This window comes from Pteropus vampyrus, unplaced genomic scaffold (assembly GCF_000151845.1).
Source record: "Pteropus vampyrus isolate Shadow unplaced genomic scaffold, Pvam_2.0 Scaffold141, whole genome shotgun sequence".
In the NCBI taxonomy this organism is placed as follows: domain Eukaryota; kingdom Metazoa; phylum Chordata; class Mammalia; order Chiroptera; family Pteropodidae; genus Pteropus; species Pteropus vampyrus.
In genome coordinates, this window is record NW_011888922.1 from 4634270 (window position 1) to 4659228 (window position 24959).

General features: G+C 34.0%; 1 protein-coding gene and 1 pseudogene across 1 annotated transcript in view; both read right to left on the reverse strand.

Moving 5' to 3' along the window:
- RNF169 (ring finger protein 169) overlaps positions 1–24959 on the reverse strand; it is a 78752-nt gene that overhangs the window by 43026 nt on the left and 10767 nt on the right. The window contains exon 3 of the mRNA XM_011368440.2: positions 11382–11455. Within this exon, the coding sequence (XP_011366742.1) occupies positions 11382–11455 (74 nt within the window). The remainder of the gene's footprint in view (positions 1–11381; positions 11456–24959) is intronic.
- Positions 8529–8643, reverse strand: LOC111744824 (annotated as a pseudogene).

Below are 24959 nucleotides of genomic sequence, written 5' to 3' on the forward strand. Positions count from 1 at the left end.
TACTTAAGATAAATATGATGAAAGATGTGAGAGCTGAAAACCACAAAGCATTGCTGAGAGAAATTTTAAAAGACCTAAATAAATAGAAGTGATATACTGTGTTGATGGATCTGAAGACTCAATATTATTGAGATATCGGTTCTCCCCAAATTGATCAATAGATTCAGTCCAGTCCCAATAAAAATCCCAGCATGCTTTTTTGTAGAAATCAGCAAGCTGATACTAAAATTCAGTTGGATATACAGAGAACCATGAATAGCCACAATAACTCTGAAAAAGAACAAAGTTGGAGGATTAACACTACCAAATTTCAAGACTTACTATAAAACTACAGTAATCAAAACAGCATGGTATTGGTATAAAAATAAACAAGTAGATCAACTGTACAGACAGAATAATACAGCCTAGAAATAAACCCCACACACGTATATGGATAACTGATTTTTGACAAAAGTGCAAACAAAATCCATGGAGAAAATAGTTTTTTCCACAAATGATGCTGGAACAACAAGGACATCCAAATGCGCAAAAAGTAACTTGGATCTCTACCACACACCATATATAAGAATGAAGTCGAAATGAATCATAGACCTAAATGTAAAGCCTAAAACTGTAAAATTTCCAGAGGAAACATAAGAGAAAAACTTGTGACCTTGGCCTGGGCAACGAATTCTTAGATATAACACCAAAAGCACATGCACAAAGAAAACAAATCATAAACTGTAGTATTAAAAGTTAAAATCTGTTCTTCGAAAGACTCTAAGAGAATGAAAAAAGTGAGACAGACTGGGAGAAAAATAACTGCAAAGAATATACCTGACAAAAGATTTGTATCTAGACTCTATAAAGATCTCTCAAAATATACAACCCAGTTAAAAAAAAGGCAAAAGTTTTGAATGAACACCAAAAAAAATACACAGAAAGCAAATAAACACAAGACAAGATGCTCAGCATTATTAATCATTAGGGAAATGCAAATTACAGCTACAATGAGATACTACTACACACCAGTTAGAATTGTTAAAATTAAAAAGACTGACATACCCGATATTGGTGAAGATTAGAAAAACTAGAATTTTCATATACTAATGGTAGGAATTAAAATGGTAAAATCACTTTGAAAAAGTTTGGCAGTTTCTTTAGAAATAAAATATACCCCTACCACATGATTCAGCCATTTCATGCCTAAGTATTTACCTAAGAGAAAAGGAAACATCTCTGCACAAAGGCCTGTATATGAAAGTTCATAGCAGCTTTATTTGTAATAGCCAAAAACTAAAATCAACCCAAATGTTAACAGATAAATTAACAAAACCACACAGTGAAATATTACTCAGCAATAAAAAAGTAAACCATTGATACAAGCAACAAAGTGAATAAATTTCAAAATAAGTATGCTGAATGAAAAAGCCAAACAAAAGCACAAACAAAAAAAACGCAAATTGGACTTCATAAAAACTGAAAACTTCAGTGCAAAGAACATTAACAGAAAAGTGAAAAGATAACCTACAGAATGCAAGAAAATATTTGCAAATCATATATATATATATGATAAGGATTTAATATTCAGAATACATAAAGAACTCTTACAACTCAATAACAAAAAGACAACCGAATTCAAAATCAAACAAAGGACTTGAATAGACGGTTCTCCAAAGAAGAGATACAAATACTCAAAAAGCACATTAAAAATGCTCAACATCATTGTTCATTGGAGAAATATAAATCAAAACCATAATGAGATACCCATTGGATGACTATATAAAAAAATAATAAGTGCCAGCAAGAATGTGGAGAAATTTTTGGAATCCTCACACATTGCTGGTAGGAATGTAAAATGGTGCAGTTGCTGTGGAAAACAGTTTGACAATTTCTCAAAAAATTAAACATACAATTATTGTATGACCCAGCAATTCCACTCCTGGGTATATATCCAAAAGAACAGAAAACAGGGACTCAAACAGATAGTTGTTATGGCAGTGTTCATCGCAGCATTATTCACAATAGCCAAAAAGTGAAAACAACCCGTTGTCCATCAAGAGATGAATGGATAAACAAAATGTGATATATACATACAATGGAATAGTATTCAGCTGTAAAAAAGGAATGAAGTATTAAAACATGCTATAGTGTGGATGAATTTTAAAAACATTATGCCAAGTGAAATAAGCCAGACGCAAAAGGGCAAATATTGTATGCCTTTACTTATATATCTAGAATAGGAAAATTTATAGAAGTAAAAAGGTTAGAGGTTACCACGGGCTGGGGGGATGGTAGAATAGGGAGTTACTGATTCAAGGGTACAGAGTTTCTGTTTGGAGTAATAAAAAACTTGTAGAAAAACACAGCAGTGATGGTTGCACAACATTGTGAATGTACTTAAGGCTACTGAATTGTACAGTTAAAGTGGCAAAGTTCATGTTACATATATTTTATAGCACTTAAAATTTTTTTTACAAGTCATAATGTATTCTATAAGCATCATAAAGTCCCAGCTAGCTTTCTACCATTTTAGATACTGCAATAAATATCTTGCATGACATGTTCATTCAAGGCTGCTAAAATGTAGCCTGTTCAGAATCAAGTAGGTGAATTTTCCACTAACAGCTAAACACAGAGCCAAATAGAATTCCTACTCACAGGGCAATGTTCCATAGAAAGAACTAGTTACTGAAATCACTAGATTCTTAAATCCTGTTCATGCAAGGGCAGAATTGCCTATACAGTATTTGTAGCTAATCCACATGTCTTGAGTAATATTCATTTCACCATGAAAAATTATCTATATTCATAATTGTAGAATCTGGGTAATGGGTATATGAGGTTTCATTTTATTGCTCTCAACTTTTATATTTGTTTGAATATTACAGAAATCTAAAATTTAGAAACCATTGTTTTTAAAAGCTTTGTTAGAAGGGAAAGTACACTTCCATACGTGGAAGCGGGCCTGAGCAAGAGAAGTTTGGCTCAAAAGGCCTAGAAGTCATTTCTAATGCTAGGTAACACACCTCACTCGGGTATTAGGTGGTGATAGAAATAACTGAAAGGCTTAGAAGAACCTATGTAGTGAAGGTTCTGATTACAGTCTTTCAAATGCTAAGTAACTACCCCAGAGTGTATATTCCCTGTTAGTACTTTAGATGTTAACTAGCCATCCTTAGAGTATAGAATGAACACATAAACATACCACAGTATTTCAAGTGAAGTATTTAAAAATACATCTCACAATACCCAGAATATACTTCTATCATGAATTTTAAACACAAATTACTATATCCAATTACTTGTTTTCAAGCCTCTTTCTCAGACATTGTGAGCTTCGTTTGATCATGGACCATGTTCTATTAATTCTCAAACTTGAGTTTTAGACACAGGGTCTGTATTCGATAAGTTCAGTTCCACAAATATTTGCAGAGCACAACAGTCTATATTAGGCACTATTTCTAGTGGCGGACATCCCTGACCAAAAATGACAGTTGTTCACATGGGGCTTATATTCTAGTAGAATGTGGCTAAATGAATGATGAGGTTGGACCAACCAAATTTTAAAAGATCCTTCCAACAAACATTCTCTTATGACACGAACTATATCTATTTTAATGATTGTATCAGTCCCCGTGCTTTAGCGAGTTTCTCTCAATTCCACAATAAAAGGTAACCAACCTGAGAGTATCATGGACACAGGGCTGATGGGAGGAGTGCTGCCTAATGGCACTTTAAAGACCACACATTCAAGCATCCGTAATTTTCTTATCTGAATTCGTAAAATGGTCCACCACCCAATGATAATAGACTTCAGAAATACTTTGTGAGAGTTGTGGGGCCATACAACCTCGTGTTGTTTCATTAATCTTACCCCTAACACACAAGTAATAATGGATTTTTTTTTCCTATAAAATGATATGTGAAAACATTCAGTAAATTATTTGAGTTACACACATTTAAGTCATTTTCTACATTTTCTAGTTACCTCTGGACCAAAGACACAGGGTCTGTATTCAATAAGTTCAGTTCCATAAATATTTGCAGAGCACAACAGTCTGTATTAGGCTCCTAACGAGTTCACAAAGGTAGTAATGGGAAAATTTGAAGTTAATTTTCAATATATTTTTAGCAATCTAACAAATATACTTATGTCCATAAGACTGTACCTACTAACTACCACTATCTCAAAAAATAGATTGACTATATTTTTGGTGCTGTCTAGGATTTATTCTTTAATAGAAAACATTAAAAAATATTTTAAATTCTTATGGGGATTATGAAAGCAGTTTAATACAAGCTGATAAAATTGGGGACTGCTTCAAAACACAATGAACTTGTTAATTAAATTTGTGTCAGAGCATTTCAATTTGCTTTGGTATGGACAGCAATTAACACTTTATATGGTTCCTAGACTATCATTTGGTACTAACAGTTACCACTTCTATAGGATCTTCTTGGTAACTATTGCTGATGCTGCCCACAGATAAACTAGGACTACTTACAGCTTCCATTTTACAGCATCCTGAAATCATAGCAAATGAACTCGCGCACACAAGACTAGAGCCATGATGACATCTATTTGAGCAATCACATAATAGCACCAAAGTAACTGATTTGCTCTTATGACACAACCTAATTTTAAAGAAATTACACTGATGATACTATACTCGCTTTGCTTTAAATTCTCAACCACCCTTCAATTTAAATGTTATGTTTAGAATTAAGCATATCTAAATATGCCAAGAAAACATTTTATAAATTTCCTTTATGTAATAAGGTGTTTAAAATTAGTTCTAGCTTTGAGATTATTATATGCATTATGAAAAAGTACATATAAAATTCATTGTAGGCATTCAAGTTTACACATAAATTGAACCAGCAGATACTATGTAAGTTATAAGTTTAGTCGCCAAGCTAAAAAGCTGAATGAAAGGAAGGACATTCACTTTAAGACAAGCAGAAAATAATTTCTAAATCGCTCATTATAAAAAAACAAAGACAGGCCTGCTTGTCCAGAGTTCAAGAATATTGGGAATTCATTTGTAGTTCATACCACTAATTTTCCAGCTTTCAAATATGACAGCCATTTCTTACTCAAATGAACAAATAACTAATGACAGCAATGGAGGGGGGTGACTTTGTGCTAGATTTTTTTTTTTAGAATTCTAACTTTTAAAAAATAATAATGATATGTGGATTATTATGTGCCAGGCACTATTTCACAATAACCCTATAAGCTAACTATAATGTCCATTTTACAAACCAGAAAACTAGACACAGAGAGATTAATTTGCCCAAATTCACATGCAGAGTCAAAATTTGAACTCGGTTGGCTCTTAATCACTATAATATAGTGCCTCTCAGATTAGGGTAAAAGAGCCTCATCATCTGTACTGTGATTTGTTGAGCACCTGCATTTTTTTAAAAAAAAAGTTTCAGATAAACAAAAAGTTGACTCTCAGATATAAGCAGCAAATGACTTTAAACTCTCATTTGAATCCAGAAAAATAAACTAAGCTTGCAATTTCACCAAAAGCATATTACCTGTGAATTTTTATACAAATTTGGCTAGAGATAGGAAATTTTAATTGTATTGTGGAATTTTTTAAAAATACTATATTTTCTAAAGTTATTTCTGATTCTTGAATGGTTGGGCTGTAAGAAAAACACTGGTATACATTTGATATATTACAATGATATTTCTTGTTATCCTATAGAGCCATTAAAAATGTTGGCATGGATCTAAATTTATTGATATGGAAAGTTTCATCTGATATGCTAAATTAAAAGGTCAGTAAAAATGGTAATATAACATGATCCTTAATCTGTTTTGTAAAAAGTCTTAAGTTTAAATTTATGATAAAAATTTTAATATGGTTATTAGCAGGATTACTGGTAGTTTTCCCTTCAAATTTTTTTTTGACCTGAACCTTTTTTCTTTAACAGTATTTTATAATTCTGCTTTTATAAATAGGGAAAGTAAAGCTATTTTAATTTACTAAAACCCTCACTAATCAAATATCTTAACAAAATAATTTATTTTTTATTAGAGACAGAAGAGTAGCAACTACTTCTAGAAAATTCTCTAGTTTGGCTTTCAAGTAGCGTTGAAATGATTTTATTTAAACTATTCTCTAAACCATAAAAAACTATTATACTGTACGGTAACCTTATAACTACTGAATAAATATAACTACATAAATGAAAGAGACAAGGAAAGAGAGCACATTGCAGAAATAACACGAATAACTTGCTATTCTAATTAAATCTGATCATCCTTTGAATTTCCCAAATGTGTTATTTTCTTTAATAAGCACATTACTTGATAAAGTTGTTTCTCATCTGGGTAGCTGTAAGTAGCAAAAGGAAAAAATAACCATATAAAACATTTAAAAATTTTGAGCATCCTGTAAGATAACTGTTCTCCCCTCATGCCAACAAAACTAAAACTTATTCTTTTCCGTTTTTCCCTCTTAATACCATACAGCTTACCTGCTCTTAAAGATGTACTAGGAAATTCTGTATCTGTTTTCTGGTTCCAGAAAGAGGCATGTCAGCACATGCCAAAAGTAAGTATTTCCTCAAAGATTACATAATAACATTTCAGAGGAAGAAAAAAAAATAGGTTGTAGCAAAAAGAACTCTAGAAATCTTAAAATACATCTAGTTCTATCATGAGCCAGCTGTACATCCTTACACAAGACATTTCTCTTAAAAGAAGGGGCTTTGAAACTATATGATCAATGATTCAATCAGCATCTAATGAATACCTCTGCAAGATACTATATTAGATGCAATGGAGAGTTAGAGACTAAACAAACAGATCCATCTTGAAAGATTTTACAATCTAATAGGAAAATTTAAAACAAACAAATAACCTGCTGCTTCTGCAGTGTGACAGAACATATTTTAAACTTACCAGGTAAATACAAGGTTCTTTTAAAATAAGTAAATTTAAAAAGGCGGGGATGGTAGCAGTAAGGCCAGTTCAGCATTTAGCTCATGATGCACTGTATAGCCAAATAGATTTAAGTTAAATGTTCAAGTTTTAATAAAGTATGTTACATTTTATAGTTCATGGCAGAAAGATAATAAAAGGGACTTTAAAGATATATAATTTCAAAGATAATTAGGCCCTAAAAGTTTACTTACCTTTAAAAAAATTCCTTCACAAAAGTTAATGTCTGCCTTATAGAGACATTATTCACTTCAGCAATTCATTGACCATATCTGATTACTCTGTGCCCTGGCTAAAAACTAAGAACTGCATGCTTACTGCTTGAATAATTTAGCCAGCAATGGGGAGAAAATACCCCAGAAAAACAAACCAGTGGGGAAGGAGAGAAAAAGAAAATGGATAGGTCAGTAAACCAATGCAGAGAAAGCCTAAACTACTCATGATCCACAGAATTATCAAAAGCAGTTCATCTTTCCCACTACAGAAACTAGGTAGATAGGCAGGCTAGAAACAAAGGCTGTTTTTTCCCCTACTTTCAACCTTCCAGAGTCCAGTGATTCCAAGACAAACAAGAGCATGCTGGATCATATGTTTCCCAGCTCTAACATAAAACAACTATTATTTAACCACCTGGTCAAAGTTAAACACCTAACATACTCTATATGCAGAATAATGGTATAAATAAGAAGCTAAATTCAACAAATAAATAGAACTTATAGAGAGGAATAAATTATTTCAAAAGACAAAAATTACAAAATCTTACAGAAAATGGAAATATAAAATCAATATTGAAATAACTTCTCCCTAAAAGTTTTTTTTCATTTCAACATATTTATTGCACACAAGAATATAACAATGTGCATGTGCATATATATATGTATATATTTTAAGAATGAATAATTCCTTAAGCAATGTAGCAAGATGGAGGACTGAGCACATGCTAATGCTCTTTGCCCTTAAAACCCCATAAAATGTCAGAAAACTTCTTTTTCAGAAAAGCACAGAAAAGCAACAAAAAAAGTATGCCATTAGCAGTTAAAATCACAAATATCCAAAAGATGGAACTGGTTTTCACCTCTAAAGTTTATAAACAAGCAATTCATAGAAAACACATGACTGGCCAATAACCATACGATGCTCCTCCTCTCATAATTACGGAAATGTAAATTAAAATGAGATACGATTTTATTCAGATTAGCAAAATATTAAAGATAATGGTTTGGCAAGGATTTGAAAAAAAGGGACTCTCTTTTACTGTTGGTAAGAGAGTAAGTTGAAAAGTCTTTTTAAAAAGTAATTTGTTAATATCCACCAAAACACAAAATGCATATACCATCGACCCTGCACTTTCACTTCTAGGAATCTAACCTAAAGGAAGTATTTGCTCACATATGTTCATGTGTGTTCAGTGCAGTTCTCTCTTAAATTGAGGGAAATGGGAAACTTACTTTCTTTTTTTTTTCACTTTATTTTATTTATTTATTTATTTACTTACTTACTTATTTATAGGCAAGGCAACCCTTGGTTGACCTCACAGATTGCAAGGACCTTGTCAGTTTACAATCCCTTATTTTTTTATTTTTTACGCCTATAGCACCTGGTCTTCCTAGGTGGTGTCCCAAGTACTAACCAGGCCTGACCCTGCTTAGCTTCCAAGATCAGACAGGATCGGGCTTGTTCAGGGTGGCATGGCTATAGACAAAATGTGAAACAATTTAAATGACCTTTGATAACGGAATAGCCATTAACCAAGTGAATTATACCTCATCCATATTATGAAATATCATTCGAAATGAAAAAATACATGAAAGCCCCTGTGACCCCCAAAATTATATTGCTAGTAAAAAGAAGCAAATTATAGAGTAGATCATATTCCTCAAAAATCCTAGTTTCTTTGAAGTATTTACCATCAGACTGCAATACCTACAGCCCTTCTTTGTGGGTAGTCACCTACCTCTGTCAATTCCCCTAATGCACAGAAAAGCTTATCATCTGTTTCTCTCCAACTACCCCAGGGATATTCCTGAAGATGTCAATATCAGTATGCTTTTTCAGTTCCTTTACTTCCTTCTAAATCTTTTTGTCCATCCTACTTCAGTTATCTATTCCTATGATCATTCCTTAAACGTTCTCATGTCCAATAACTAAACCACCTCCCATTCTCACTTTTAAGCCTCTCTCACATTTAGACCACCACTTCCTAGCTTTCCAGCTTTATTTGTATGCTAGTAGCCCTACTTTTACAATTCTTTATCACCGTTCAAAACTACCAGTCCATTGATTGTACGACTCTCACTGTCCATCATGTACCTTATGTTCTCAATTCGCTCCATAAATAACCATAGTCTAAAACTATAACAACTTCCTTGTACTAACTTTCAAGTCTACTGACATCTATCCCTACTTCTGATAAAACCTAAACCCTGGTTAAACCCAACACATTGGTTACTCCAAAAGAGTCTTAATTGGTCTTATTTCCATTCTTGATCCACGAGGCAGAGACTGCCAGATGTCTACCCAATATCTATTCTCTCCTTCCTTAAAAAGAGAACCCTGATTTTACTTAGGAAGTTAATATACCCAGCTAAAATACTATGCTTCCTATCCTCTCTGGCAGCTAGAGAAAGTCTGTGATACTGAACTATAAAATAAGCCACCGGGTGGGGCTTTAGAGAAAGCTCTTTAAAAGGACCCAATTCAGATAACATGTGCTCTTTTGCCTTCTGTCTAGATGTGATTCTACAGAAGGATCAGCCAACTTATACCACAATGAGACAGGTACACTTGGAAGATTGGAAGATGTCAAACAGAAAGACAAAAAGAGCCTGAATCTCTGATGTCACAGAGCTGCCATATCAGTCCTAGACTGCCTACCTCTGGTCTTTGGTTTTTGTTACTTGAGAAAAATAAAACTCCTCTTTTGTTTGAGTCATTATTTTGGGGTCTCTATTATTATTCACAATTCCTAACTCCTAGGCCCATTACAGTTTATTCCCTACGCAGCAACCAGAGACCTTTTAAAAGTGTAAAGCCAGATCATATTAATAGCATCCCATCGCACTTAAATTTAGGCTCCTTGCCAGGCCAATTAGGCTTTCTTTGGTCTGGCTTTTCTATCTCCCCAGTTTATCCCCTACCAAATCCCCATATCCATCCACCACTTGCACACTCAGCTCCAGCCATACTATACCTTGAATGAGCCAAACTTGTTTCTATCTCAGGGCCTTTGCATTTGCTTTTCCTTTTGCCTGGTATGTTTTCTCTCTATCTTCAAGCTGATAGCTTGAAATTTTCTATATTCTCCAAGTTCTGAAAAGGTATACCATGACAAAGTATTTGCATATTCTGGAATTTTATTTAAGATGGATTTGTGGTTCTTTTGATGTGGTCTCTGAGAATAATTTCTTAATATGTAGAAAAAAGGTTTGTAAATGATTTTTTTAAACCCAAAAAATGAACGAACAAAAAAAAAAGTCTCACAATACCAATATAAAAGCATGAGGACCCAAGTCAACATTTAACACCCGCATTTAAAAAGGGTCAAAGAATGTATAGAAATTAAGTATCTTTTCTCCTTAACATGACCTTGTTAAGACTGATTTTTTTCATTCAGTATAAAATACTGAATAACAATAACAATAATGTTAATAAAATAACAATAATGTTATTGTCTCGTCTCTGTTTTATGAAGATGTCTGATTCAGATTAAGTGGATTATCTAACCTTTATAAAATATTAAATGTCCACATGTAGAATAATGATCTAATGTTTATGAAAATGGGTAAGGGATAGTGCTGCAGGAAGAGAGCTGGAAAGGATGATAGAAACCGCGTAACCTAACTTCTTATTACCAGCCTTTTTGAAGTCTTAATTGTCTAGGTGATTCCCAGACAATTAGCTTGAAAATGCCAAAAATAAGATAATGTGGACATAGCTAAATACTTTCCTCATGGTGAATATTCTCTAGGAAATTATTCCACTACTCCCTTACTAAGTTACAGTTCTTCTGGTGTACTTAACAGAGTGAAAGCAATAAAAGATAATACCAGTTACGTGTAATTAGAAGAACCTTGCAAGATAAGGAAAAATAATATAAGCTATTATTAAAGCTTAAATGCTGGCTTTTAACAAATATCTAAATGCCAAGAATACCTCTCTTGGTGGCCAGTTATTGCAGCAGGTGCATGATAGGCACTATGAGCTACATTTTCATCTTTGAAAGGACAGCTTAACAGGGCTTCTTAGTTAAGGTTAACTCTACTTCCATTATAGCTACAGAATCTAACTATGCCAGTAAAAGGTAGTGTGGAGAAAGACAGGCTCTGTATTGTAAAATTTAAAAAGCCCTAGGTAAATCAGAATTCCCCACTGAGCATTCTCTAATGTTATTTCAGTTTACTTTAAGAAAATGAATGGCATGATCATATGTATACCATACCTTTCTCAGGCTTTCATATTCCTCACGAAGTTCCCCAGGCTTACTTAATTTGATTGGTGTTCTGAATATAAACTCTGGAAGAAAGGGAGAAGACGACACTTTTTAACAGGACTGTCTAGGAAGGAACCAATATCTTGTCCTACTGCTTGTCCCACATTATAAAGTACATTAAAAGTTGTGGTCATCTTAATTTGAAAAAATTCATTCAACAAATATTTATTAAAGGGTATAAACCAGGGACAGTTCTAAGCACTGGGGAGAAGCACTGATCAAACAAAGTCCTCAGGGAGTATACAATAAACAAATGTGTGTATATAATATAACTGATGGAATACTAAGTGCCTTGGAGGAAAAGATATGTAGGATGAAAGAAAGAGATTATTTTATGTAGAGTGGTCTGGAAGGGCCTCAGTGATAAAGCAACATATTAAAAGACCTCAAGGAAAAACTTTAAAGCTTAGTTTAGTGTTACAAAATAACATTTTAAATGAGCTGGTTTTATTCATAATACTATATTTTTTCTATTCCTTTTCAACAGTGCCACTAGAGTATTTTCCCATCTACAACCGGTAAATATTTTCAGTATATAACCTAATTTTTTTTATTCTCAAAGGCTTTAGTGGTTTTGATATTCCTGCAGAATAAAGTCAGAGCTCTTCAACATGTCATTCTAGGTTCTCCAGAGACTGAGCATAACTTTACCTTTCTAAGGCACTGTATCTCTCAGCCCTTGACTACTTAGTTACAATAAAAATATGTCATATTTTTAAGTCTTTTATGCTGTTTTCTCAGCTGAAAATCTGTTTTTTCCCCTTCTCTTTATATATTTTTAAATCTAAGATATCTAGGCCCACAGGAGGCAAACAAGACATGTTGGTTATATAAACATGATAAAAATCCAAGTGAAGAACAGGGATAAAAGATAAGTCCTACATGCTATCAAAAAGGAGGGGGAAAGTACACACTTCTACCTCCTAAAATGTGCATGTGACACTTCTGTATACCCCTGTGTATATTGAGTGAAACAGTATTTTGATTTTTTAATAACTCTACATCCCCTTGAGGTTGATAAATATTTGTTGTAGAAAAGTAGGCTCCTCAAAAAAGTTGACTTCAATTGTCCCAACTATTTTAGAAAGGCTCTGAGAAATGTGAAAGATACTCAGTAACACTATCTAATGCAGATGCAGGGAAGAGTAACTTAAAAGTCCACCAAGTACTAGAGAATTGTTAGGCCCTAGGTTTGGGAAATAAAACATTCCATCTCCTTCACTCACTTAAAAAAAAGTCCTGATGACTATTTCGATCATATCCTTTAAGCACATTTCCAACTATAAGCAAATCATATTAAAATTAGATGTTTTAAAAGAGAAGGGGAAGGAGAGAAGGAAAAGCGAAACCCATAAGGCAAAAAAGTACTTTCAATATATTTATGTTGAATCTAGGATACTTCATATCATATATATTTTCTCAGTGAAACTTCACAGAAAGGTTATTATATACATTTTACAATAAGGAAAATGAGAGATTAATGCCTTGCTCAAGGCCACAGAACTGGTACATGGCAAAACCAAGAGAAAAGCATTAATAAGAATAGAGAAATTACATAATGATTAAAAAGGCAACTCATCAAGAAGATATAATAATCATGAACTTAAATGAACATACATCACAGCGAAAACTAGTATAAGGAGAAATTAATAAATCCAAAATTAAAAACAGATCAGGGAGACCAAGAGTAAAAAACAGAGAAAAACTGACCAATAAAATGAACAAATTTTATCACGTATATTTATATATAGGTACGCACCCAATGAATAGAATATATATTCCTTAAAGCAAATAAAGAACAATTAAAAATAGAACAGGTTACAAAGACATTTCAAAAAATTTCAAAGGAGTCATATTATATAAACTTTGCTCTTGGATTCTAAGTGCTATTTCCAAGTCAAGCTTTCTAGCTATCTGGCTGATTATTCTGGTTTGCCCAATATTCTTTCTCAATAAATTCCTTTTCTGCTTAAATTTGCCAGAGTAGAGTTCTACTGATTAAAACCAACAACCCTGGTTGACGGTTTTTTTATGTAGAACTATGGAATGACCAATAAACCAACCTCTAGTAAAACTGGTTAAGAAAAAAAGAAAAGACAAATTAATACTAAGAACAAAGAGGACCAAAATACAGATATTGAGATTTTAAATTTCCAGAGACTATTAAAATAATGCTATAAGGAATGATCTTGCATATATATTGTTTTGCATGCCTCCAAGTATAGCCATTGATTAAACTGCTGGAATCAACTGCTATATATATTTGTAATTCTGACAGAGAATACCAAATTGCCCTTCCTTCATGAAGCTGCCTATATGGATTAAAAGTTCCACCAGCAATAAATGAAAGTGCCATTTCTAAACACCTTTTCCAACACAATGAGTGTTGAAACTTTTTAACTTTGCCAATCTAATAGGTAAAATTTTATATATTATATACTTATGAATAAAATTGAGTACTTTTCATGTTTGTAACTTGCATTTCCTTTGACATGAAAGGTACATGAATTTCCTTTATTCCCACTGAGTTAACATTCTTCTTGATTTGTTAAAGCTCTTTCTAGATAAGGAAAATTAGCCTATGCCACTTGAACAGCAACACTTTTTGTACTTTATTATTTGTCTTGACTTTGCCTACAGTGGTTATTTTTGTGTAGTTATATCAATCAAACATCTCCTTTCTGACTTCTTCATTTTGTATCATATTTAGAAAGACCTTCCTCAGGGCAAGTGGAATAACATTCTATCATAGTTTCTTCTGGTACAAAGTATAAGATTCTTCTAATATTTGCTTTTAAAAATTCAAAATCTTTATTTTTACTTGGGAACAATGTAAGGAGCATAATCTTATTCAGGCTTACAATTAGTCTGCTATCCAACACAACACAAGGGACCAAAAATACTTTAATGATAGCCTGGTAGAAATGATAGTTTTTACATACTGTTGGAAAATTTGCTTTCTCTAAAATGGTTTTTGCTGACATTTAGGACAAAATGTCCAAAGAACTTAACATCTTCATTATACAGTGTAAATAATACAAAGTTAAAAGCCAGATCCTCAACTTAGAAGCTTCCAGAGCCTTAGATAAGCCAATGTCACCTACTTCTTCTGTAAAATCAGAATAATATATATCATGACAGACTATTATGAGGATCAAATGAGTGTAATGAGAGCAAAAACACTGTAAAATATTTCAGCCAGTAGACTGACTTGCAGTAGAATCTAATAACTATAAAATTGTTTTTGGTGTTAGTGAGATAAAGAAATTGTGGTTGGGTCTGATTTATAAGAAAAAAAGATGAAGACCTAACTGCTTTGACATATATGAAAAGCTAAATTCACTTTGGCATATTTATTAAGAAATCTCAAATTTCATATATAAGGCCAATGTAGAAACTGCATACTGACTGAAATCTTACTACACCTTGACTTAAATCGAGAGTAAAAGGAAATGGGCAGGAGTAGGGGTGGGGTACCAATTTACATTCATCAAGTGTTGCCAGGGATGGGGGGCGGGGGTGGCAGGCAGAGCACAGAGGATTACTTAGGGCAGTGAAAATACTCTGTATGATATTATAATGATGGATATATGTCATTATACATGTGCCAAAATCCACAGAATGTCCAACACCAACTTCAAGTAAACTATGGATGTTGGGTGATTGTAACATTGTAGGTTCATCCTTGGTAACAAATTTACCATTCTGGTGAGTGATATTGATAATGGGTGAGGCTAAGTATGTATGGAGGCAGGAAGTATATGGAAAATCTCTGTACCTTCCTCTCAATTTTGTTGTGAAACTAAAAGTACTCAAAATAAATTCTTTAAAAATAATAAGCAAAGCAACAAGATGCTAAAATAATACAGGAAAAAGGCATGAGAACTACATTAATTGATTAAATATTAAACCAGGTTGTATTCAGATCCTGCTACGTGCTGCTAGACACGGGAACCTGGCTAATCTGCAAACGGTCAGACCACAAGGAACCTACAGGAAGATTCTCACTGAGATTGCTAACAACTACTTCCCCATACCTTTAACTCTGAGTAGCCATACCCAGAAAGGAAAACAGATTTAAACTCAATTCCTCACATACCTAGGCTCTCATTCTCTGGTTTTGAGAGAAAACCATGTCTGTCTGTGGAGTGTTATTTCTTCTCTAAAAAACTTTCCTTTTGTCTCTAATTCTGGCTCTCACTTGAATCCTTTCCTTCATGGAGTGAAGGACCCTCTCTCTCTAGGCAGGTGTAGGGCTTAAGTCCCCACTAAGGGAGATTTGCCCCATCCTGCATCAAAAAGAACCAGAAAAGGCACCACCACCATCCTCATTCCTTAGTCCAAAGGAATTAGTCCCAAACTCACCAATCCCTCCACTGGCTTCTACAGGGATTTTCAAGTGTTTCATTCTGTCCACTGACTACTACTATGTTTAACAGCAAGAGAAATTCTAACAATATGATGCCTTAAGAATGACACACACCTGTGGCCATTGACCTAAGCTGATCATCTCATTTAGTCTAATGTAAACCGTAAGAGCAGCTATTCTTTCCTGAAGGTCCTTCCTAAAAAGGATTTTCTCTGGGGCGAGGTGACTGGTTATTAATAAAGGCAAACAATCAAAACAAACTATAAGACAAGAATTTTGTTAACTTCACCAAACCATCAAGAATCGTCATTCATTGTCAAAGCATCCACATTCGATACAAATTAGAAAAAGAACCTCACTGAACTGTATAAGATGATACCTTTACAAGTCTCAAATCCAAAGCTTATCATCCCTTGGTACCTGGCTATGTTTGAATTTCTACCCCTGTAGATTCAATTTCTTATCAGGGCAGCAGAAAGAAAAACAACTTTGGATATATATGTTTTTTAACTTTGGATTTAGAGTCCTAAGACCTACATCCTTATTTGAATACAAAGTTACTAGCTATCTGCCTTTTGGCAAATAAAAAAAAAAAAAATCTCTTTGGTTAATTTCCATCTCTCTCACCACCAGCAGCATCATTACGATGGCTAGCAGTTATGTAGCACATTATGCCAGGCCCATTTCTAAGCTCTTTATAACTCATTTAATCTTGATAATGACCCAATGGAGAGATAATATTATCCTCATTTTACAAATGAGAAAACTGAGGCACAAAAAGTTTAACTTACTAAGGCTACACTGCTGTAAGCAAAAGAGCTATGATTTAAAACCAGGCAATCTGGCTGTAGGATCTGTGCTCTTACTCACTATGTCTTATTACCTCTTTAACAAAGAAAAAAAAAAGCCAAAAAAAAAAAAAAGCCTAACAACCCTATATAACAATGGGCAAAAGACATGAACAGGCACCTTATTAAAAAAAATCAGATGACTTATATTAAAATATGTTCAGTTTCACTCATTTCAAGAAATTAAAGCCTTTTAAACCAAAACACTTTGGCAAAGATCAAAAAGATTGATAAAGGAAAGGTTAGCAAGGGCATCTTTTATCTCACAGATATATCAAACATGTACAAAGATATACAAACAAGAATATTCACTGCAAACCATTCAATACTAAAGACTGGAAATAACCAAAATGTCCTTCAATTAGAGACTGATCGAATAAATTATCAGATAACTAGGATATCATGGATCAATTTTATACTGGTATTTCTATACTATATTTTTATTCCTGGTCTGGTTTCTTCATTCACCTGGTAATTTTTGTTAGAACATCATTCATTGTGTATGAAAAACAGAGGCTCGGGATGATATTCTACTTCTACAGAGGATTCACTATGTTCTCTGACAGGCAGTATGAATGAGGAGCAATCACCTCACAATCCAATCAGGAGCTGATTCAAGGCTGGCTGCAGTCTTTGTAAAGCTCATTCTACCCTAGTTTGTAGCCCTCCAAGGGTCCAATTGAGAGTCTGGGGTTGCTTACCAAGCCTACCAGACAGTCCTGAACGTTTTTCTCCTCAACACTGAAAAATTGCTAAAAAGTGCTTTGCTTTTCAGTAGCTTTCTCTGAAGCCTCTGCTTTTTACCCTGCACAATTAAGAATAAACAAATGCCTCGAGAAAAAAGCAGGTGGAGGGGGAATTACCTCCTTTTTCTCTGGTATCTTGGCCTCTCAAGTTCTGGTTGCCTTGGCAGCCCTGAACTACAATTTTTTTGTATCTCCAGCCCCATGAAGAAAGCTCTGCTGGCTTTTTTGCCTCTTGATAGCTGCACTCTCCTTTTGCCAAGAATCCACAAACGCCTGAAGCCCCAGTTGCCTTGGCAACTTACCAATGCCTTCATATAGATTTTTTTAAAAATCAGGCTTTTCTAGTTATTCCCAGCAGGAGTTTTGGTCTGCTTCAGTCTGTTCCCATCATAGCCAGGAGCAAAAATCTACATTCTTCCTAACCACAGGAGAAGACAAAATTCTCATCATGGAACCACAAATCATTACCAAAGAGGGAGAAGGCAGTGAGGAAGAAGACAAAAGTAGAGCATACTCCTTTGAGAAAGTCAAAAAAGGGATATAATCAAGGCAGAACATGTGTGATCTAAGTCCTAAAGAAACTTACAATCTTACTAGGGAAGAAAAAACATACATCAGTGAAACAAGTATAGAACCTCAGAGTTATAAAATTAAACACCTAAGTGCTGCATAGAACACAAAGAGGTAGCAAAACATACATTAAGTGCAGAAATGCACAGGAAACAAGGGGCTATTATCTGTATTAATCTCAAGGTTACCTGCTTATACTACCCACTAAACTTCTGAACAACCACTGTCATCTGTCATTGGAATGTGCAATAGGAAATGTTAATGTTAAATTAAGCATACCAGAAGAAGTAGGAAGGTAAACACAGGTTGTGAACCACAAATGTGTTCTAAAACCAAACTACAGTGGTTTCCATTTTATCTATTATTTTTTGGTTTTCTCCTAACTCTCCAAGAATGCATATGACAACCAAGTACCATCTGTCTGGTACTGATGCAACCATTCATTTACTCATTTGCTCAAGACGAGTTAACAATTTACAGTTGGTAATATAGTGTTTACCTGGGAAGAAGAGGAAGTACACAGAGAAAAAGTTAAAAGGTAATAAAATGTTAATATCAAATTTTAAGGCTGCTTACTTTAGTACCATAATTAACACCACCAATCACTACTATATTAATTTATACTTTCTGTGTTTTAAGGTTATCCTTTGGCAAAGAACTAATCAAATCAAAATGTCACAACCCACATACCAAGGACTTATAAAATGTTTGTAACCTTTGACCTAATAATTTAATTTCTAGGAGTCTAAGAAAATAATCTAAAATACAGAATAACTTTTATATAAGATTTTCATTGCGACATTATTTATAACTGTAAAACAAAACTGAGAATAACATAAATGTCCAATATTGAGGGAATGGTTAAGCTCATTACGGATAAGCCATAATATAATGTACTATTATTCTGCCATTAAAATTAAATAAAGATTTTTTTTAATAACATGATATTGCTTTAAACAAGACAAGAAACCATTTAAGTTAAACGAGAAATGCAAATCTTCAGACTGAAATATGCCCTATAATTTGAAACATGAAAAAATGTTAAACATAGAAATGGCAATAACAAATGGAAAAAGCAATATAACGGTAGAAGTTGTGAAGGGAGAAAAAGGAAATATTTGTGATAACATAATATGTTATAGAATAATAGAAACCATTACCAGAGATTAGAAAGTTAGTGAATGAGCAGTGAAAAATACTGTGGGAAGAGAAAATACACACACAAAAAGGCATGAAACCCTTTCCCCAAAGACTTTATAATATAGCTTATTAAGACAAATTCATAAACGTTTTAAAAACTTTTAGCCAGAGACGATGACAAATGCAATGTCACAAAACAAACAATTGCCAATTGAATTTTACACACAAATGTTGCCACAGCCATCTGTAGGAGGAAGAGGACAAACTGGGAAGGAGAGGCAATGGTTTAAGAAGGTGGGATAAAGCTGAGTCTCACTGGTAAAACTCAGATAAGTGAAAAGATGGAGGAAGAGCACTTCACGAGAACAACAAAACATGATCAAAAGTGTGATAACACTACTGAAATGCACTCTTAAAAGGTTAAGATGGTAAGTTTCATGTCATGTGTTTTTAACCACAATTTCAAGAAATGTTTTAAGCATGGAGGCTGGATAGTGAATAAATATGTTTTGCTACAGCAGAAAGTTTATGTTAAGAGAGGTGTATAGGCCAGAAAGGTACACTGAGTCCATATAGTAGAGAATCTTCAACATTAGGCTAAGAATCTAAACTTTACCCTGTCAGCAATAACACCACCACCACATTTAATCTTATGATTATGGTAAGACTATTAATAAACAATAAAACCTTGGTTATCTAGAATGGTTGGGGAATAGGGTATTCTTTAATTTTATGTGGTAACAATGCCATATTTGGGCCGAATCTTATCTGCATGCAGTGTGAGGGAGCTATTTCAGGAACTCTGGGTTGGTTACTCAGTTAAACATTTTTCCTTAACAAAGCACTTTACCAGATACATTAATATGCCTGATAACTTCTATAAGCAGAAAGACCTTGGGCTGTGGAGACCATCATACTCCATCACTTATCATTGTTGACACTGGGCATGCTACAACTTCTCTAGCCCTGTTTCCTCACTTTCCAAAAGGATATCTTCCTCAAATAAATCGTTATGTAATGTAATGTCTGTTCAGTATTGGATATATAACTGATACTCATTAAATGTTAGATATTTTCCTATACGAAAAGAGAAAAATTCTACTTAATCTTTTCAGGGACAGAATTTCTCAGAATTGTAGGAAAAGTATAAGAAATTCAATGTGAAAAAAAAATAGCACCTCTATATATTAGTGGGCAACTGGAAAGTACTTACTTATTAAATTAACTGCTAATAAAAATTAATGATAATATTCAAATTCCAAGTTCCATCTTGCTCTTTAGCTTAAATCTTTAACCTGATTTATACCATGATCTGGAAAGAATAAGGAGGAGTCCTAAGCAACCTGCGGTTGTATAGACTCATGGCCAGGTAGTAAATATTTTTGGCTTTGCAGACCATAAGGTCTGTCAAAACTGCTCAACTCTGCTGTTGTAGTTTGCCAACCCCTGGTGCTGTTGTAGCATGAAGAGAGCCGTAGACAATATGAATGAGTATGGCTGTATTTCAATAAAACTTTATTTACCAAAATAACTTTATTTACCAGCATCTTGATCTTTGACTTCTGAGTCTCTAGGGTTGTGAGAAATAAATTTTTATTGTTTATAAGCCACCCAGTCCATGGTATTGTTATAGCAGCCTGAACTGACTAAATTTTCTGGATTAGAGAAAGACAGAGAGTAGAGATCAACAGGATTTAATAAAAGCAGGTATTAAAAAAGAGCAAATAAGGTTCCTTGTTGAATCCAGAAATGGCCTAAACAACAGGGCACAGTTACGCAGCCCACGTTAAATCAGTAGAGTCAAAGCAAAATGAGGCACAAAATAAAAGAAATCACAAATATAGGTATAGGAATGCTGCAGAGATGAAGCCCCACAAACCTAGGCAAAAGACTGTGTGATTATACACATCACTATATCCACTACCACTCTAGAATGAAATCTTTTGGCTGTGTTCCAATAAAACTTAAACTTTTCCTCTGAGGCAAAGAATCATTCACAATAGTCCACAAGATGGAATGATACCAAAATTAGAAGAGCAGGATTTGGAACCATACCAACCTACATTCAAACCTACCACCCACGGGCTTTGTACCTACCAGTATTTATCCTTGCTAAGCCTGTTTCTTCATCCATAAAATGGAAGTAACACCTACCTTAATAGCGTTGTTTATCTCATCTAATCCTCCGATACCTACTTGGTACAGATTGTGTATTAAATGGTAGCCTAATTGGCCTATCTCTTAGCACTCTTTGTCTTTCCATCTATTTTCAACAGTGTTTCCCCAGTTCTTTATAACAAAGACCTGACCCTATCCTCCTCCTACTTAATAACTTTCATTGGCTTCCCTCTGCCTCAGTGATTTATAAATAGTACTCAATCTACCACTCCAGCCACATTTTCTACCATTCCCTTATTATTTTCCCCTCCCCAGCCTCCATACATCTGACTATTCCTATATATTTCATGCCTTCTGTTTCTCTATGACTTTATATGCACCACTTCCTCTTCCTAGAATATTTTTTCTCCTTTTCACTACATAATTAGTTCAAAACCCTGTTTACTGCCCTCTTTGTAAAGCTTTTCCCACTCACCCAGAGAGAATTACATTAGTTTCCTGTAGGCCCTCACATCATTCTGCATTTGTCATCTCATTTATTATATGTGTTATAATTACTTGTATCTGCCTCTGACTCCCCAAACTAGGTGATTTCCTTAAAGATCGGTAGGGATGATCATCTCTAGGTATATGTCTCAGTGTAAGACTGTGGCTTAAATTTTTTTTTGTTGAATGAACCAATGATAAACTGCTTTAATACCAGCACCATTTTGTACTGAGGTCTTTCAAAGAATATGCTGTCCGAAGGGAGCTGAATTTAGTAAAGCTTTTCTTTACAATTAAGGCACAGGTAAACTTAAGTCTAAGTAAACTACAAATTAATGGAGTCCGATCTTCAGGTTTTATTATAATTTTACAGAACCAAATACCAGACAAAACACAAAAGAAATGACAAAATGGAAGTAAAGGAAAAATAACTGTTATTCAGAAAAATAAAAACCAAAATTGGATGTAAGTTGTCTTTCGACTTAAAAATTTACACACATGTGATAATGAAGGCTGCCTTAACAGCAGTTAATGAAAAAAAAGGCAGTTTTGTTGCCTACAAATTCAGTATGAGCAAGGCCAATGCAATCTTCGGCAGTATTAATAAGAATTTAGCATCTAGATAGGAGAAATAGTAAGCTCCACTACACTTTGCACTAGTCAGCCATTTTTTCAAATATGAGGGTCAAGTCTGAGTGGCATATTTAAAGATGAACAGTAGGGTAAAGGAATCATGACATGTGACCAAAAACTTTTTTAAGGATTTTTTTAAGAATCTCTTTCGTTAAACATTTACTGAGTATCTAATACGTTCTAGATACCATATTGTGTTGAATTCACAAAGACATAATTTCTGACCTCAAAGAGTTCAGTGTAGTACTAGAGACAGACACACAAACAAGGAACTGAAATCCAGTGACATGAGGGATGCAGATACTCATGTAGGGGCATAAAGGAAGGTAATCAACTCCTATTTGAGTGAGAAAAAATTTCACAGAGCACTTATGTTTCACCTGGGTTTAAAAGATGAGTATAATTTAACAGGAGAATAAGTGAAAAGAATATTCCAGGTAGAATAATCATAGGCAACAAAAGGTCAAAAGGTTTCAAAAAGCAAACTATATTCCAAGAACTCTAAATAATGTAGTATGACTAGAATCTTGAAAAAGGGAGGAAGACAACCAACGAGATGAATTTGAGAAGTTTAACCTAAAAATTTAGATAGAAATAATCATGGTCTCTAAATATCTGAATACTGAAATTAAGGGGGCAGATTTTAATTCACTAGAAAACTTAACTTTCAAACAACTAATATTTTCCAAAAATAGAGAGCAATGAGTACAATCACCAGAATGGGAAAAGTATTCCAGTTCATGTGTAAGATAAATCTCCCCCTGGTGTTCCAGATCTCATCTTCTCTCACCTCTTCATGAACTTAGCTCTTTGTTTTCTCCACTCTCTCCAGCACCATTATTTTTTCCCCTTCTACTATGATAATACAAGTCTAACATACAAACATGACAATATCACCTATCTTAAAAAAAAACTCCTGAACTCCTGTCCCCCAGCAGGTATTGACCCATTTCTCTGCTCCCACCTCCCCATTTACAGCAAACTCTTCCAAAGAATAGGCTCTATATTCAGTTTCTGCCTTCTCACTTCAACCCATTGTATTAGGGCCCTGTTCTTCCCCCACCACACTACCAAAACTGCTCTCAATAAAGTCACCAAGAAAGACCTCCAAGGTACCCAAGTGTTAGTTTATAGAATGCGCACAAAAGAGTTCAATGAATGAGTATAATCTGACAAACAGAATTTTTGGCCTGAGAACTAAGGATCTTAGAAATCAAAACAGCTAATACCAGTCTTATCAAAGGTAATAGTCTGAGATAAGGCTGCTCAGCTTTAGCTTACAACTAGCTTCACAGTAGTACTAACCACTTCTGGAAAACAAAAATATTGAGATGTTGAAATTGGACAGGCTCACATCATTATCAGTATGAATAATCAGCAAACACTATTCTTTGCTTTCATTTCTCCATCTCAATTGTCTAACACTTATTTTAACCTACTCTTCTAAAATGGACTGAAGCACACTTATTGAGTGAAAAATAATTTTTCCTTCAGTGTTCCTCTTTTTTATACATTCTTGCTCTCTTCAAGTCCATCCTTTTAAACACCTAGTTCAACGCCTTATACATAGAAGGCACTATATAATGTCTAGTAAATAAACTAAAAACACCTAACCTACAGGAGCAAGTACAAAGCATTTGTTCCATAAATACTAATTCTCCCCTCTCTAAAACTCCCAACATTAAGGAACAATACATACATTTGAAAATTCCTTCATACCCTACATGAATAAGTTTAATTCTCTTAGAAGTACCCCCATCTTAAGAGAACCACAAGAATATGGGACCTCATGAGAGTATTTACTGAATTTGATACTACAGGATATATGTAAGCGATATCCTGAAGCAACAGAAACTTCCAAGTCTCTAAAAACACCTAAGTGATTAAATATGACCCTATGTATCAGAAAAAAGCAAAGCCATTTCTATACTAATTTAATAATTAAAAAGCCATACACAATATTTAATATATATAAAAAAAACTAGTAAAGTCTGGCAGGCACTATGCAGTCATTAACAATGGTTTTCTCTGGTGAGACAATATTTGTCTCAACCATAATTTACCTTTTTATCCTTTTTCCTATCAAGGATAGCTGTTACTACTTTTCCCAGTACTATAGTATGGTAATGAACATCATTTGTTATAACTCATTGTATGTGTTTCACAAGGGCTGACAACCTGTTAAAGGAATTACCACTTGGCAAAGGATTTCTTTCTTCAGCTATACCAGGTATGGCCAAATTGCTTCCAGGTATACTGACTTATAATTCCCCGGCAGTATATAGGTTCCCATTATTAATTATAATTAATCAATAAATTATGCCAATCTGATGGCCTCTGGTCATTGGTTTAATGTGCATTTCCTCAATTACAAATGATATAGAGCATCATTCCAAATGTTTATTGGCCTTTCACTTTTCCTCTTTTGTGAAATGTCTATTCAAATCTCCTATTTGTGAGATATCTGTCACAGTAACTTGTAGTCCTGCCTATATTCTGGACATTAATCTTTTGTCAGTTATTTCATTGTAAATATTTTCTCCTACCCTGCAGTTTTTTTTTAATGTGGCCAAAGTATCAATCTTTTCCTTTATGCCTTTTTTGTGTTTGTTCATAT